The 17251-nt window shown below is 39.2% G+C and overlaps 1 protein-coding gene across 4 annotated transcripts in view; it reads right to left on the bottom strand.

Annotated features, from left to right (window-relative positions):
* Nucleotides 1-1636: 1636 nt before the first annotated feature.
* Nucleotides 1637-17251, bottom strand: part of tcf4 (transcription factor 4) — a 215516-nt gene continuing 199901 nt past the window's right edge. For 3 of the 4 annotated variants that reach the window (XM_068334438.1, XM_068334440.1, XM_068334439.1), the window contains 5 exons: nucleotides 13661-13799; nucleotides 10358-10511; nucleotides 8648-8877; nucleotides 7960-8107; nucleotides 1637-5966 (listed from right to left, as the gene is read on the bottom strand). In XM_068334438.1, the coding sequence (XP_068190539.1) occupies nucleotides 5918-5966; nucleotides 7960-8107; nucleotides 8648-8877; nucleotides 10358-10511; nucleotides 13661-13799 (720 nt within the window). In that variant the 3' untranslated portion in view covers nucleotides 1637-5917. Of the gene's footprint in view, nucleotides 5967-7924; nucleotides 8108-8647; nucleotides 8878-10357; nucleotides 10512-13660; nucleotides 13800-17251 lie in introns of all 4 variants that reach the window. The other variant, XM_068334441.1, reaches the window with a different exon arrangement.

Genomic DNA, 17251 nt, shown 5'->3' with positions numbered 1-17251 from the left:
AGATAATGTGGAAACTAAAATTTATTAACTACTTAGTTGGTTGGTCAAATTCTCAAATTAAACAAGAAGTGCTCTAATAAGGGCGGCACGGTGGCGCAGTGGGTAGAGCTGTCGTCACGCAGCATGGTGGTTCTCGGTTCGAGCCCCGCCCTGTTTGGAGTCTGCACGGTGTCCCCGTGTCTGCGTGGGTTCTCTTTGGGTTCCCCGGCTTCCTCCCACCTCCAAAAGCACACACTTCAGGTGAATCGGTTTCATACTGCCCATGTGTGTATGTGTGTCTACATGTAGCTCTGTGGTGCACTGGCATCGTGCCCAGAGTGTACCCTGCCTCACGCCCCTAGTCAGATTGGGTAGGCTCCAGCATCCCACGACCTGCGACGGCAGAAGAATCATGGATGGATGAATGGTACTCTAATAACTGTTGACCTCTGTTTTCAAAATGTAGGACATAGGCATCAGCATGAATATCTACTGGCAGATAAATGTTTAAAAGAATTGCTGTGTGACCAGTCACACTTCCATATCATATTTAAAAAGTTAACTCATTCTGTTGAGTGGAAGACTCAACAAATCAAATCCATGATTACACAAAGTTGTGCGATTGATGTATTGTCAATTTTTCAGCCAGGATGACACTCAACTTCAATTATTCATTTATATGAGGTAAGCTGTAGTGAGAATATGTTTCTAGTTTGTAACATTTGTCTGAAAAATGAGGGACAGGAATGACCATTTTGAATTCAACTCATTATTGCAGTAAAATTGGTACAGAGTAACAGATTACAAAGCTCATGGCACAGTCACTGAAAAAGACAAATGAGATGTTTATGTACAACAAAGTGGGAAAAGGAAAAGTTAACATTTTGGCTAATAAAAACATCAGGGGTAACATAAAAATGAAGATACCGTCATTCTGGAGATGACTTGGTTATATAAAGCGAAAAGAGAAAATATGAAATGAAGCATCACAAAAAAATATTACTTAAAAAATAGATTTAGCACTTGGACTAACAGATCCAATCCTAGTGTTTAACCTAGGTCCAAATCAAAGCAGCTTTACATTTTGATAAAAAAGCTCAAATCCAATGGCAAACACTACAAAACAAATGACTGAAACTGCCTTGCACATGATCTGATATCTTTTTGGGGAAGTAGCTGATAAGATTGTTTGCTGATGACCCGCTCTTTTATATTAGCAATACTCCAATCTCTTACATATACTAATCTTGATTCAGTTGCTGAGGGTCATTCATTTTATCAACATTTACACTCCATCATGAAGGTAATACATGCACCATTGAGTCAGAGCCAGCCCAGAGATACCATGGGAACTTCCTTTGGGTATCTCACTTTACTATAAAATGTACATAATTAAAAATAAAGTTGATGCTTTTACAATACTACTTTGTAACAATTTTATAAAATTGAAACAAAAAAATGTATTATGTTAATGTAATTAGCCTATTTTTGAATTTAGTATACCATGTACGGTATGGATTTGCGCAATTTATAGTATCTTTTAACCAAATCGACCAAGTTTAGAAAATCAACCGTAATTCTTTAATTGGTGGTTAAAAAACAAACAAACAAAAAACAAAACCCCAAAACAAACAAACAAAAAACACCGGCTCTGACACAAATGATTGTTGTTTTTAATTGTTAGATTTACACTTCAGATAGATGGCAACCAAAACCACACACAATACTGAGCACCACTAACTGAAACTAAAAGTTGGCATCTGGCTACAAACCTAAATCCTTACTAAAAATTAAAAATTCATCATCATCATCTCTCACTGGTCCTTACCCCACAGAAACCCCATGGAAAATGTTTTGTGACTATTTACACATTTTTCAGCAAAAAAGACAATTAAAAATGGTAATGTTATGAGGCATGGAGAATTGAACAAATACCATATATCTTTTCTGGTGTCTGACTCCCACAAACCCATAAACATGTCACAGATAGTAAACATAATGCTGAAAAAAGAAAATAAAAAAAAAGATTGGAAATTTTGACCTCACTACATTTTCAATGTGACACATTTTTTCAACACACTGAATTTTACATTTTCATCTTTTAACAAAAGAACCAATACAACATATTTCTAAAACACAAAATAACAACAGTCTACATGTAAAAATATAACTTTTACATACACAATTTCAAAATAATGGTAAAGTTTGCCTTTTGTTGCATACAATTTACAAACGTCTGTGTGTTGTTGCCTTGGATAGATAGCAGTGAATGGAGCTGAAGGAACTCTGGTCCTGTTTTGTCCTGTGCAGGGTGCCGTACTAGTCTGAGGGTATTGTCATGGCAACAATGGAGAACACAACAAAGTCAGCTGAAATTTTATAACACTGAAGGGCTTTGCCAAATTCTGTCAGTTCAGTCTTTGAGAAAATAAATCCTCCCCAAGCCAACACTACTTTGTCACAAAAAAATAAAAAAATAACAGAAAATGGCACCCTCCTTATATATCGTATATATTTTTTGTACATTTATATATAGATTGATTTATTCAAATAGACTCTTTTCCAGTTTCTGTGCCTTCCTGTTGATAGTGTAAGATTTTAACCGCATTAAAATGGGTGACCGACAGGGAACAATACTGTCGGAGAACAAATTTGTGTTGTTTTTTTGTTTTTATTTTGTTTTTTGTTTTTTTACATTTTTCTATAATAGACATGTAAACCGGAACAGACAAAGAAAAAAATTAATAAGAGAAAAGTTTCTTCTTAAAAAGGGGAGAGAGAGCGAAAAAAGGAAATCTGTTTTACAACATACGACCACACACTTTGTACTGAAGACTACATTGGCTTAGGACAAGCCGATCAAATATTGATAAAAAGCTGATAAGCTATAATACAAGAGGAGACGCGTTGTTCACCATGGAAACAGGGCTGGGGTTTGGAACGGAGTGGTTGGGGCTTATGTTGGTCTCAGGTGGATGGAAAAGGACTAGGATGGTGACTTGTGTTGCTAAATCAAGCGTCTGTCTCAGTGGCTCAAAGCCAGAACACACTGTCTACTTACATATAAGCGTACAGTACATTAAATACAGTTTAGATTTTATCCAAAAAATACTTTTTTTTCCTTTTTAGCTTTTTTTAAATTCCCAGGTCTGATAAAAAACCTGACTGCATAGAACCTAACGACTAAGAACAGGTTTCCCTAAGCTTGCATCCTATTAAAAGACCAGGTAAATGTCTTCCTCTGGCAACTCGAATGATATGAACTCTAAAAAGGCACATTGGTAGATCTGTGAATGTTCAAATTGCATCTGTGGGAATGCTAAGATGGGGCAAGAAACTGTGGAGAGAGGCTCGAACTGTGTGGTTTAGGGCTAATAAGGCTAGGGGTCAGCAGAGAAGACAACACCGGGACTGGGGATTTACCATTGACTTGGATTATTAAGGAGGGTTCAAGTTAAGATCAACACCAGAAGTTCGATGGACATTTGTGCGACAAGTTTTACCTTCATAATTGACTTTGATGCATAGCAACACCCCAAACACTGAGCATTTCTTCCTGATGTTAATTCATTTATTCTTTTTTTCAATCTCTTCTTGTTCAAACAAATCCCTGACTGTAAATAAACTTCTGTATAAGTCTATGTCCAACATACCACACCTTCGAATTCTGAAGAGAAGTGGCTAAACCTTTGGATTAGACGTCCCTCAGATCTGAACCAATTTCACTTCAATTGATTATCATTTTCCACTATTCATACATTAAACAAACTAAGGTAACTGAAATATTCTAGGGCATGTCTGGTCACTGGTGTTCATGATAATCTCATGACAAATAACACACATTGTAATTCTAAAGTACGGAGCATCAGACTACTGGTAAATGCAGCTTTTATTCAAGGCCAGATTGTCCCAACAGTAGACAGGCCTCCACTAGACGTCCATGGGTTCGAAATTTTGACTTGCATCAGCTTTAAGAAAAGAACTATAGGACTAATGAAAATTGGGGCTATTATAATGCTATTTTGCGAGACATCAATGAATTAGATTAGAAAGTACCCCAATTTGTTGCTCTGGGCAAGGAAGTCTTAAACTGGAGTAAAAGTTTAGAGGTTATGATTGGCCAGATGCTAGACTAGGAAATGCTTTGCCAACTGCTGCCTGGCACCCTAGAAGAAATGACAGCCCTCATCCCACTGATTGTTACTTTTCTTCCAGTGCAGTGTCTTCAAATTTGTTTTGCTTTATCTTCATTCTTAATTTCATAGTCTTGCAATGTCCTCCCATTTCAGTCTTTTTTTTTTTTCCGTTTTGCCCTCCCTTGACTCATAAAACTCTCATAGTTGAGGCCTTCTGGTATCTGGAGTGATTGCGATTCAGGAAATGTGCTAAATTGTGGAATACAATGCATATCAGTGCTCAATCCAGTCCTTACCTTTAATTACCTATCTATCTTTTATTTTCGTCAACAATCTAATCCTCTCAACCGTGTGCCCATTTATGGTTTGATTTCAGTAACGGTCTGGAGTCTTTAAAGGTGGCCTGCTCTGCACATGATGATGATTATGTGACAAAGGCCTTTTGATTGGAGATGTTTTGGTAGAACTCCTCTTTTTCTTTCATCACTTTTAGCATTTGCTCTTTTACCCCACAGCAATGTTAAGTGATGATATCATGAAAACTTAGTGTTGATTCTCCCTGTTTTTACCTTCAGTCGTTAAAATACCCCAGGCCCCCCTGCAGTCACTCACTGACTGAATGATCACCTGATTCAAGGATTGATTCTCCAGATGTTCCATTCTTCTCAGTAGATGCTCATGGGTCATTTTGGTGCAACTTATCCGGCTTTTGTATTTGAATTTGTATTTGAAATAAGAGCATTTTTGCACAATTCTCCACATGAAACAAGCTCAACATGGCTATTGGCATCAAACTCTAATAAACAAACTTTAAGTCCAATGTTTTTACATTGACTGTCTATTTTAAATATTTGCGTTTTGTGAAGAAATATATTTTATTTGCCCCTAACTTGATAGTTGATAGTCAAAAAGCAACATTTTCTGTGATGATAACTCATCACCTAAAGGTAAAATGTTTGCAGCTGATTTTTTTTTACCTCCTGAATTTTCATTTGCAATTGACTTTGTGAAAATATCTATTTTGAAGGGATGTATGAGTGGGCAGCTTGCTTCTGTGACACTTCGTGGAACATTCCTTTATTTATTCTAGACTTGTTTGCATTGCGTCTCCATCTGCATCTATCTTACTGGTTTTTCATCCAAGAGAAGATCAGGCACAGCTTCATCCACAGTGTGGCGTTAAAATTGCCATTCAGTCAGAGACGCGCTGAGGCAGCATTCAGCAGTAGCGCAATGTTGGTGTTTTTTTTGTTTTTTTAAATTTCTTGAACACTTTGTGATATGTTTTACTCCATTCCGAACATCTCTCCTCATGGCCTGCATCCAGTTACACTTATTAAAAAAGTTTTTTTGTTTTTTGTCACGTTTTCCTTTCTCATACATTTCACTATATATATAGAACCTTCTCGTTTCAAACTGGGAATGCTGATAAAGCAAGTACAAGAAGAAGAAAATTCTTGGATGTTGTGATCCCAATGACTTTTGTTCATTGTCGTCACTTTGTCAAAAGCTCCCACAGCAGCCATGATACAGTGGGCCATTTCAACATCTCCAAAACGTAGCATCCAGTTCACTGTAGCTGTAAATGCAATGTGGAAAAATCAACTGACGTGATTCTGCAGTCCGTGTTTTCTCGACAGGAGAAGGAGATAAAGGTGAAGAGGAGGATCAGAGACAACAGACGAGAGGAAAAGAAAGAGGCTGATCTGATTGGTCAAGCCAAAGTTCCAGAGAATCTCACTGGTCAGGCTGAAGCAGCAACGGGGTTTTGATCGATTTGCCGGGTTGTTGTGGAAACGCCATCAGAGGAAATGGTCACTCATCATCTTGATGAACTCTGGCACCTTGGACCTGCAGATGCAGAGATTGATGGAAGGAAGGAAGGAAGGGAGGATTAGGAAGGAAGGGTGAACATCAAATTTTATATATATGAACCCAAGACTGAATAGTGACTCTTAGTGGTAGCAGTATTTATTCCACCACCTCTCCAAAATGAATTAAATAGTATGGCTAATATAAAAAATAAAATAAAAAAATAATAATGTTAACATCAGAAAGTTACTGTTCTAAAGCAACATGAATGTGCAAAATTAAAACTACTGTGATAAAGCTATATTTTATCCTTTTCCTAAAAGAGGAAGGTTCTGATCTGCTCTGACAGGTCTGATGCTGCTGCCATAGAAAGCAGTGGGAACTAGTAGAAGTAGAGGACCCACAATGCTTTTACTTTTCCTGAAATCCATTTTAAATGGCCCGAGCTGTCCTGTTTTGTCACCATTTAAACTATGTCACGTACGTTACTTAAACTAACAGCTTTTAACCAAGACCATTGTTATTTTTCTCACCCCCAGCCAAGTGGTTTCAATACTCAGATCTTAACAAATGAAATAATTCACGTACCAAATGTGTAGTGTGAAGCAAATGTAAAAAAAAGACAAGAGAAGTCACATGACTTCTCTCTGCTGAAAGTCTAAACCTCATAAAATGTGGATAGTGTGAAAAAAAGGTGTTATCTCGAGGAACAGCATTGTGTTTACACCATCACATGAGATCACATCCACCCATCAGTTCCCGCCTGACCTGAAATTTGTATAAAAACTCTTCAAGTAAAAAAATAGAATTCACTACAGGCTTCGAGCAGATAGGAAATTCTGTGCCTTTTTTTTTTTTACTCTTGCTTTCTTTGGTAAATCAAGACTAAAATGAAGAGAAAATTCACACTGTATCAAACCTGCTCTGTGAATCAACATGCAAACACAAAATACAAATGAAATGTTTCAAAAAGAAAGCAAAAGTAGTAGAGCCAAGAACAGCCACAGAACATATTCAGAAAAAAAAAAAGCAGCGACAAACACACAGTCACACATTAAAATCACACTTACTTCCAATCTGTTGTTAAAATGTACCCAGACCAGATAGAAAACTCAAGCTCTGGCCTCTGTTTACAACCAGCGCCAAAATATATCATCATCTCTGAACTGAAGATGTGAATCTACAAATTCAGGTATGTAATAGAGGGGATTCATCAAATTTTCCTGCTCAACATGTTGTCTGTGTAACATTTAAACTCTCCTTTCCTTGTTTGGTGAAAAACAAGCCAGAAAAAAAGAGAAAATTATATTATAACTGATAAGTTGTTTTTTTCTCTGACGTTTGTTAGGAAGTCCAGATTCGCCAAATTAATTGACTAGTAGAAACTCCTCCTGACTACCATATGGTCATATTTATATCTGTGGAGATACTATGAGAATAGAAGAAGTGCTTGTTTTTAATTTGTAACAACACGCCTGACCTTCCAAGTTATATATGATGATAAATTATGTCAACTTATCCCTGTTTCACGGTGAAATCACGCTCTGTTGCTCCACTCATCCTCTCCTCTGTATCTCTTGCATACATTTGTTTCCTCTTTTTTTTACTTCATACTTATCACCATTAGAACTGGTGATGGGCAGTAATAGCTGTATAGTGTAGCACGTTGCGTATTGCCTAAGCCTACTCTGCAGGAAATAAATGTTTAAATAATACACAGACACCACATTGATGGACAACTGATGGACAAATTATAACTTACAAATCTTATCAGATAATATTTGACCCCTTAAAACACAAATTTCCTTCTCCAATTGTCTTTCCAAAAGCCAAAACTGTACAATATTTTACTAGTAATCTCGTTTGTTCATTTGATGTTCAATTTGCCATATATTGTAAATGTTATGGCAAGTGTAAGCATAGCTTTAAATACCTAAAATCCCAATCCTTCTGATTTAAAGGTACAACAGCAGATTAGTTTCTAAGTGAAATCTGACCATTCAGGGGGGGAGGAGATGTTGCTGCATTTTACATTTGTCCCAAGGGATTGGACCCATCGCCCATGGCGGCGGCGGCGTGGTGTGCGGCGGCCAAAGAGAGTGGAGCCCCATCTGATGCTACGGTGACCTTCTCTTCCTCTCGACGCTTCAGACAGGCTGCTTTTGGGTTCAGGTTTCGTTCTGGACAGATAGAGAGGAGGGGAGGATAACACTCTTAATTCTGGTCTGCAGTGTGTCCTGACTATAGTGACATATTTCTTTTAGGCTGATCAATCAAAAAAGGAAATGCTTTCAAAAACATGTGACAGGTTTGGGTGCTGCCCTCTCCTGGAACTCCTGGAGAAGTGCAACATTTTGTTAACCTTAATTCTTTTAAGGGCTTTCAGGTTAGAGAAAAGGAAAAGTTTTTCATGTTAATGTTACATATGAATACACCATTCATTGAAAATGGACAAACTCTGCATTTATTATGTAGTTTTTAAAACACATTTTCTGCAAATTCAGACCTACCAGATTTCTATAGAATCTTCAAAAACACCTTGTTGAATGCTCAACAAACCTCCCATAAATGATTTGTTTTCAAGGATGAAATAATGTCAGGACTCTGCAGCTTTAAGTTCTCATTGTAAAAAATATGTTTCTACCTGAAAATATACTATTTCAGCGCTTACAGCATTTTTGGTTTTTAATTTCCATCAGTCTATTATCGTGTTTGGCTACCTCTGACTTGCTGCTCCAGACTGAGGATGACGGCCACCGCCTGGTGCAGGATCAGTAACTTGGTCTGAGGTTTGTCGCTCTTCAGGTGCAACTGGACCATCCTGCCCAGCTCCTTGAACGCCTCATTGATGTCGCGGACACGCAGACGCTCCCGTGCATTGTTGGCCATCCTACGTTCTCTCTCCCTCTCCATCTTCTGCTCCGGAGACAGATCTTCATCATCGTTGTTGCTACGGTGACCAACGGTGAGAACATGGAGGGACAAGGGAAGGGGGAAGCAAGGGGCGTGGGTAAAAGAGCAGAGGAAAGAGGGGAGGATTTTGACCATGAAAGCTCAGTTTGGATCATTTTGATGAACATCGAACATGAACAGCAGTTTTTGAATATCTCTGACTTTTTTTTTTAAATGAGTCATTACTCGACAAAAAAATGATTTATCATGCACTGCATTCTGGGTATTTCACATCAGTAGCTACTGTTCATTCACAACATTCCAACAACTTAATTTTTCATATTGATTCTAAGAAGTTGTTCATGCCTGACTTGTTGTTGGGGGGTTCAGTTGTTCATACTCTGAATGCTAACGTTAGCCGTCGCTGTTACAGGGAACTTAGATTTCAGGCAATCAGACAGAATTAATTCATCAGTTTTTGTAGATATTTAAAGTTTGGGTGTTTGACAAAATAATCATCATCATCATGACTGCCATCATCATGTACACTTCTCTGGGTTTGGGATCCGAATATTTCTAATTTCATCCTCTGCTCCTCGGCTGGGTAATCAACACTGAGCAAGGTCAACAGTCCTTCTAGTAAATTTAGCTGGTGTTGATAAAATGAGTGAGTTTCACACATTTCATTCATTTTCAGTGTTTCTTGTACTGTTGACTTCCCAGCCCTAAAAGTGAGGCAGAGGCGTCTTTGAGAATGTTGAACGTGGGGGTCTACTCTCATGTGTGAGAAACAGCTAAAACCAGGCCCAAGACCATGGGAAGAGGATGAGGCTGAAAGCAGGAGCTGCATGTCCACCAGGAACCTCTCCTCCTGTTGACGCTGGAGTCTTGGCTTACAGACATTAACAGAAGCCATGTATGAAAAGAAAAAAAAAAAGGAGAGATGCCCGGCAGACAAGAACGCTCTGTGTGGAGGGATGCATTTAACTGTTTCTCATCACATTTGGTCACTTCATCAAAGTCCAGAGGCTGGTTCACAAAACATCCACAGCTTTAAGTCCTTCCTTGTACACTTTAAATTAATAAAGTAGCAAAGTTTAGCTGTTCCTTCTTCATGTTGGTACATCTGAATGTTGGTATGTAAGACTTATTGTTCATCTGACAGAGAAAAACTGTTTCATCTCTTCACTATTGGCCCAAAGGATACAAACATGGAATCCAAAGAATTCAAGACTTTTTATGTGTCTTGTTATACTACTACAATTATTTAAATCCCAAGAAGCAACAACAATGTAGAAACATGTTAGTTTAAGCCTTATTCATTTTTTCATAAACTCTATTTACAATTCTCTAAAAAAAAACCCATTTTTAGTTAAAACCTGCTTTACTTCAACTGAATGCTGCATGATGATGTGTTTCTCTGAAAAAGGAAGGTCTTTGAGCTGCAGGTGTTTTGTGAAAACGTACATCCCAGCCAAGCTGAAAATTTTAATGGAAGCGAACGTCTCAGAGGTAGCCGTGGTTACCAAGATCTTGACCTATCAATAGCTTTGAGGTCCTTGCTGTCAGGATCTTCCTTCTTGGGGTCCATGGTCTTGCCGTCCTGCAGTAGGTTCTCATCGCCTTCGTCCTCAGACTTGATCTCTGAGCTGACAGAGGAGGTGCTCTGTCCCTGGAGGGCTCCGGACAGGGCTGCAGCATGATGGGGGGAGAAAGAAAGGGTGGTTTTGGTAAAAAAACAACAAAAAAACAGAGGGGGATGTTTATTTTAAATATTAAAAAAATATGGAATCAACAAACATAATTCCTTTTTGAGGCTATGGCCGTGCTTCTTAATTATCTGCTGTTAAGACCCCCTAGAAAGAAGAAAACATCTTGTGTGCCGCCCCCCCCGTCTGCCACACATGCTCTTTGGTGTGTATGTGTGTGTGTGTGTGTGTGTGTGTGTGTGTGTGTGTGTGTGTGTGTGTGTGTGTGTGTGTGTGTGTGTGTGTGTGTAACAAGAGGAGTAAATACTCCCTGCGTACGCTCTATTAATTACAGAGCACCACCATCACTGTCGGACTCCATGTGGCCTGTCTGGCTTAGCCTCTACATCCCATCATTCAGCATAGGTAGGGATGTAAAAACCACACACACACACACACACGCACGCACACATACACACACACAGACACACACACAGACACACACAAATCGCATTGAAAATGAATGAATACATGATGTGACCATGAGAACAGGGGCAGTCAGACACCACCATACCAGGTGACACCGACCCGTCGGGACAAACACTCTCACCAGAAGCCCTGACATGGAGATGTGTTGGCTGAGCGATCTCACACTGAAAGATGCTGAACGCACATAAGGATCCTCGATTACTCAAAAAAAAGCAGCTCAATCTGCTTTTATAAGAACATTCAGTTCAAAGACATTTAAATTTGCACAAACGTCTCTTTTTAACTGTCTAAGGAGGCTTTGCTGAGGACATCTGTGGTCTGCTTGGTGTGTTTCCACACAGCCAGATTCCTGCTACCTCCATATTCCTCTGTCTCATATTGTCCAGTTTGCTGAAGAGAGCTGGATCAGTGACTCAGAAGTTGCGTTTAAGCAGAATCTTGGTTCAAAGATCTGTTACTGTTGTAGCAGATTTACATTGAATCACTGTGTCTTGAGTAATAAAGAGCTGATTCTAGCAACACGTGCTCCTAGGACTTCAAATCCCTTCGTTGGCAAAAAGTCTAAGATAGGAAACTGTCTGGATTTGTTCCACAGGTCCATAAAATAATTTTCTTTTAGACAAATATGGATCTTGCATTTTCTGATTATCTCCAACACAATTGCAAGGAATAAAATGTAATTAGCTGCAAACTAAGGGGCTAGAAAAAAATGACATTCAACACAAATATAATGAGAAGCAGTTAAGGTTACGCCAGCAGGAGCAAAGCATGTTATAGGTAGGGTTTCTGTTTTTTGTTTTTTCCAAATTCTGACAACTAGGGGTGTGAAGGCAGCGGAAGCACCAGGTGCTTCAGAAGACAGAAAATTCTCCACTTGACCTCCATGATGGCGGCCTGGGAGCGTTGTGACGCAGACATTAAGCCTCTATCTGTCTTTCTACTCCGCTGAACAGTGCAGTCTTTATTTGACGTCTGTATGGATCTGCCACTGGTAAGCTGCCAAGTTCTCAGTCAACACGAAACACTTCACTCTGTTCCACACACACACACACTCACACACACACACACACACACACACACACACACACACACACACACACACACACACACACACACACACACACACACACACACACACACACACGACCAACTGTCGGCCATTTTGAATCTCCGTCTGCCTGACTGGAGGCATTTTGTGTGCAGCTTTTGAGTGGCGGTCTGTGTTTGGTTTGTGTGTGTCTCTTTCTGTACAGTCCCTGCGCTTGTGCACAAATAGCTGAATTTAAAAAGGGCTAAAACTGTGAAAAGTGACTTTGTGCTCGTGAATATCTGAAAGAATCCAGACAGACACAAGCTGACACTGAAGGAAAAAAAAACAACAAAAAAAAAACAGCAATGATGGTCTCAATCCTGGTCTGAGTCTGAACGTCTCTGATCTAATCTGGTTTCTGGCTTTCGTTTAGGAGCCTGTCAATATAAAATAAAGTCTTTTCTGTTCTGGCTTTTTGTTTTAGGAGTCGCTGTTTGTTTGATGTCTGTTGGAATGTGTGTTGCATAATTTACTGTAAGATGAGAACATTAAAGTAAATGGATTTCCACGTCAGGAAATGAAAAGAAAAGTCTGTATTGATGAGTTAGAGCAGTGGTGAAGGAATCACTGTGATGCATCCTCCTTTGTTATCAGTTGCACAACTTAGATTAATTGATCATTTAATTTTTGTAATCTGTACGTAATTGTTGTTTTTTTCCATCACTTTTTTTCACTACGTATCACTGGTTTCATAAAACTTTGGGGAAAAGTAATATAAATATAATATATCACCAGTACAGAGCAAACATTTTGGGGAGAGAGAAGCAGAAAACTACGGCTGTTATTAAATCTGAAGTGCTTGCTGCCAAAAACATTTTAATACCCTTTATTTACAGCCATAACACACCATCAAGTGTGTGTGTGTGTGTGCATGCGTGTGCGTGTGTGTGTGTGTGTTTCTCTCTCTCACCTCATTACACACTTGGCTCTGGCTGCCGCTGGCTGAACTCTGCTGCCAGCAGACTCATTTTCAGCCTTTAAAAATGAGCCCAGGGCTAATTTGCTCCACCAGCGCCATCATATACACTTTGCTTCCTCTATATTCATATCACATATACTGTATTTATTAACCTCCTCGTTAGGCTTTTAACACTCGGGAGGTGACGTTGAGGCCTTGCCAGCTGAGATCCACGTGTTTGTCACAATTCCACGTAACTTCAAACTTTCTGATCCTCCTTCAGAGAATCCTGAAGTTGGTTTGAGTTCAGAGTTTCCTTTTTCTTGTCTATTCTGTTTCTTATTTATTTTGTATCTTCTTTTCTTCTCTTATGTATTTTGCTTTTACAGGCGGCTCTCACCCTAATCTTCTACTTCTTTTCTTCTTCATCCTCATCCAAACAGCTTTTTCTGTTCATCCTCTTTTGTCAGTTCTTGATCTTTCTTTTTTTCCTAGGTTAAATTTCTTGTTCTTTTCCGCTCTTCCTCATCTTATTTTTCCACTCGTGCGTTTACAGAACACTTTTAATGTGTTGTTTTATTTAATTATTATTATTATTTAGTAGTAGTACACACACACACACACACACACACACACACACACATGTTGTATGTATCTATCATTTGGAGGGTCTCACCGCGGTACGGGTCGGACTGGCTGAGGTCGGGCGAGGTGGCCGACTGAACAGGAAGCTGAGGCACCGGCACCTGACCCGCCATGGAGTGTCCGGCACGCAAACTGCTCACGCTGCCGCCGTCTTCTCTGTGTGAGCTCACCTGAAGGACAAGAGAGGATGATTATGAGATTCCCATTCAAAACGAACAACTGTCTGCATTCATCATGTGTCGTCTGATTGGACAGACGCCTATGAATTTCACTTTTTTTTGTAATTCAACATATTAAAATAAAATGTTCTTTCTTGACATTTACTCAAGTGAAATAAACAAATGTGTTTAATATTATATAATTGTATTAGTCTCATAAGCCTGAAGTTTCCAAATGTTCTTGATTATTGCCATTACTCAAAGATAACTGATTGGTTATTATTTCTTCCTGTCATTTCTTAAAACGTTTCATCATAGGTTTTTGTTGTTTTTGTTTTTATGAAATCACATTTTTTTTCTTTTTTTTTTTCTTGTATGTTGTAATTCCACGTATGACCTGATGGGGGCATCATCTGCCTTTCTAATGCTGCAGATTTCCATCTGACTTCGTGACACACTCACTCATTGCCTGTGCTTCTATGTATCTTGAGTGTACATTCATGCAAATACGTGTGCGTGTGTGTGTGTGTGTGTGTGTGTGTATCGGTCGAGGTTCATGTTTGCATGTCTGACATGTATATTTAGAGGTTGTTTCGTTGTTTTTCAAAATGGTGTGTATGCTGTTCTTGTGTTTCCTATCTATATTCATGATAATACTGTAAGGGTGCACCAGTGTGTGTGTGTGTGTGACTGAATTCCATCCATCTGTTTGACACACAAACACACACACACACACACACACACACACACACACACACACACACACACACACACTGTAAACACACACATATACTGTACACACACAATCCCACACACACAGCACAACAACTGACAATTATCTTAATGCCCATATGTTTAATTGTGGGATTTCTAATTCCCAGTGCACCAAGCAGCTTCCAGCAGGGACTCACTGTTTTGGCACGAGATGGGCTCTCTTTATGTGTATATGTACGCATGTGTGTGTGTGCGTGTGTATGTATATGTGTGTGTGATGCCAGCTTTCTCGTTGCGTCCTGTTCAGATTAACCTCCCTTTCTCTCTGCTAGACTGTGGCTTTACAGCAGTGGCTTTAGTCACTACAGATCTGTAGATGTGGACTGTGGACAGTAAGGAAGTGTGTAAAGAGGTCTGAACAATAGCGTGAAGTCTGCTCTTTAATAGTGTGATAATCAGACTGAATTGCAGTTAAGCAATGAGTGACAAATCCATTTAGTCGTTGTCACTTCAAGTTTAAGTTAAAACACGGGTGGCAATTTTGAAGAGTATGTATGTTTCATCCAAGAAATACAGCTGGAAGCAAAATCACTCAAGCCCCATTGTGCATCAGATTTACTGGTAGAATTATACTATTTATCAGCTGTTTGCAAGAAACAAACCACAGAGGAGGAGCTCAATACGACAGATAAGAGAGTTTTGACTCTGTAAACGCTGCAGGTTTCCAGCGTGAGATGCAGAGCATCACTAGGCTTCACTGTGGGTAGGCTGGACCCAACAGCATCAGCTTCATTCTTTCCCCTCCATAGAGGAGTGATGAGACTCTACTCTGGATCCATTGGCCCCCAAAACTTTAGTTTTGGGGCCTTTTAGTTTTAGTTCCATCTCTCCTCCAGATGGTTCTTGTGCTTTTTTGGGGGTCAGCACGCTGTTAATAACTAGCAGTTCAGACATGGAGGCTTTATATGAATTTAAACCTGACTGAAAAAAGATTTGGAACTATTAAAATAAATGCATGAAGGTCGTGACAATGTCTGGTTTCCATACGTGTCTCTGTCTCAGGTGGTTGAATTAGTGATGAGGCTCTACGAGTCATTAAATCTGTTGTACTGAAATATTTAAACTGGTCTTGTTAGATTTTTATGTTGCAAGTACACACAAACACACACACACACACACACACACACACACACACACACACACACACACACACACACACAGATTGGCTTTTAACTTCATCCGCTGACAGAAGCCTTTGCTGGCCAGTTCAATGCTCGCTAGAATAAAACAACTTGATCCAAATTTCTTTTGGTGTCCCTTCACGTCACGTCAACACAGGGGCCCTTTAAAGGACGAGTGTTGATTTGTCTCAATGTGATGATCCAAAAAAATTCAAAGACATCAGCAGATAGTGTTTATAGACAACAGTGATGTCATTCTGAAATAATCCGACATGAACCCAAAGTTCAATTTTTTTTTTAAATAAGTGGTGATGTCTGTCACGGGTGGTTCCAAAAGGTCTTTGAACTACACGTTATAACTTTTGAATTGCTTTTTTTTAAAACTACATTGTAAATAAAGTTGTTTTGAAAATCAAATCCCGGTGACTGTTATGCGTGTTATTCCAGCTGTCTTGCCCACCACTTGGCAAACTCTCTCCTCGCTCTGTGTAAATATCACAAAATGTCGACCGGCTTGTGCACATACGTGTGTGTGTGTGTGTGTGTATCTGTTTTGCTAACATACGTCTGTATGTCTGTTTGCCCCCTTATTCATAATTCGTTTGTCTTCTTTCTTTCCATCTTTTCTTTCCGTTCTCTGCCTTTCATCAGCGCCTGGATTCCCAAATGTAAAATGGCAGCGGAGACGGAGATGGAGAGGGTGGCGTTACATTTTTAATGGAAGTATTTTACATTTTAACGAGCCTTCCTCCACTCTTACTTCATTTCGCTCAGAGATGAGGAAAAGATGAAGAGACAGACACGAGGAGACAAATATAAATAAATTACAGTAAACCAATGTAATGCTCATTTAGCTCAGATAGCCACTGTGAGCCAGGGCCACGTCCACAAGAAATCTGATTGGCTACTTGATGACGTAGCCAGCCTCAATCTGGAAGAACTTGACTTTGCTGGTTATGAATATGACTGAAAACTATTGAGAAAAAAAAATTGGACGCAAATTTTGAGTGCAAGTCATTGTTTCAACAAATGGCTGCATAAAAAGTGAATATCTTTTGCTTGACATTTAAAAAAAAAAAAAAAAGTCAATCCAGATGTCAGATTGTCCTTGAACGCACCGGCAGAGTGAATTTGCTCTCTGCTGGACTAGAATGTCCAAAAATCAGATTAAGATTCTCCTTGTTGCTGTGTGGCCTACACCTTAATTTTTTTTTCACGGTATCTTTGTATCGAGTCATTATGAACTTAGCAAAAATAAAATGTAGTTCAAGATTGGAAAATTAACGAAGAATAAGAAACATTTGACTTTGACTTGACTTTTTTTGTGTGTGACTTGTTTGTGAGAGCCCTCAGATCAATGTTGTACTGAAAGTCCCTAAACCCGACAGAGGTTCTAGCTGTTATTGGCTGGCACAGTGGATTATCTGTGAAGGACAAGAACACCCTAAACAACATTGTTAAAGTCTGCTCTGAGATTACTGGAGTTCAGCAGTGGAACAGGTGGCTGACCAGTTCAAAACAACCCTCAGGATTTTCAGAATCAGAATTTTCTCATGTATTTTATATTTC

Source organism: Antennarius striatus, chromosome 15 (genome assembly GCF_040054535.1).
Source record: "Antennarius striatus isolate MH-2024 chromosome 15, ASM4005453v1, whole genome shotgun sequence".
In the NCBI taxonomy this organism is placed as follows: domain Eukaryota; kingdom Metazoa; phylum Chordata; class Actinopteri; order Lophiiformes; family Antennariidae; genus Antennarius; species Antennarius striatus.
The sequence above is the reverse complement of the archived record's forward strand: the minus strand, read 5'-3'. Positions and strand labels throughout refer to the sequence as shown.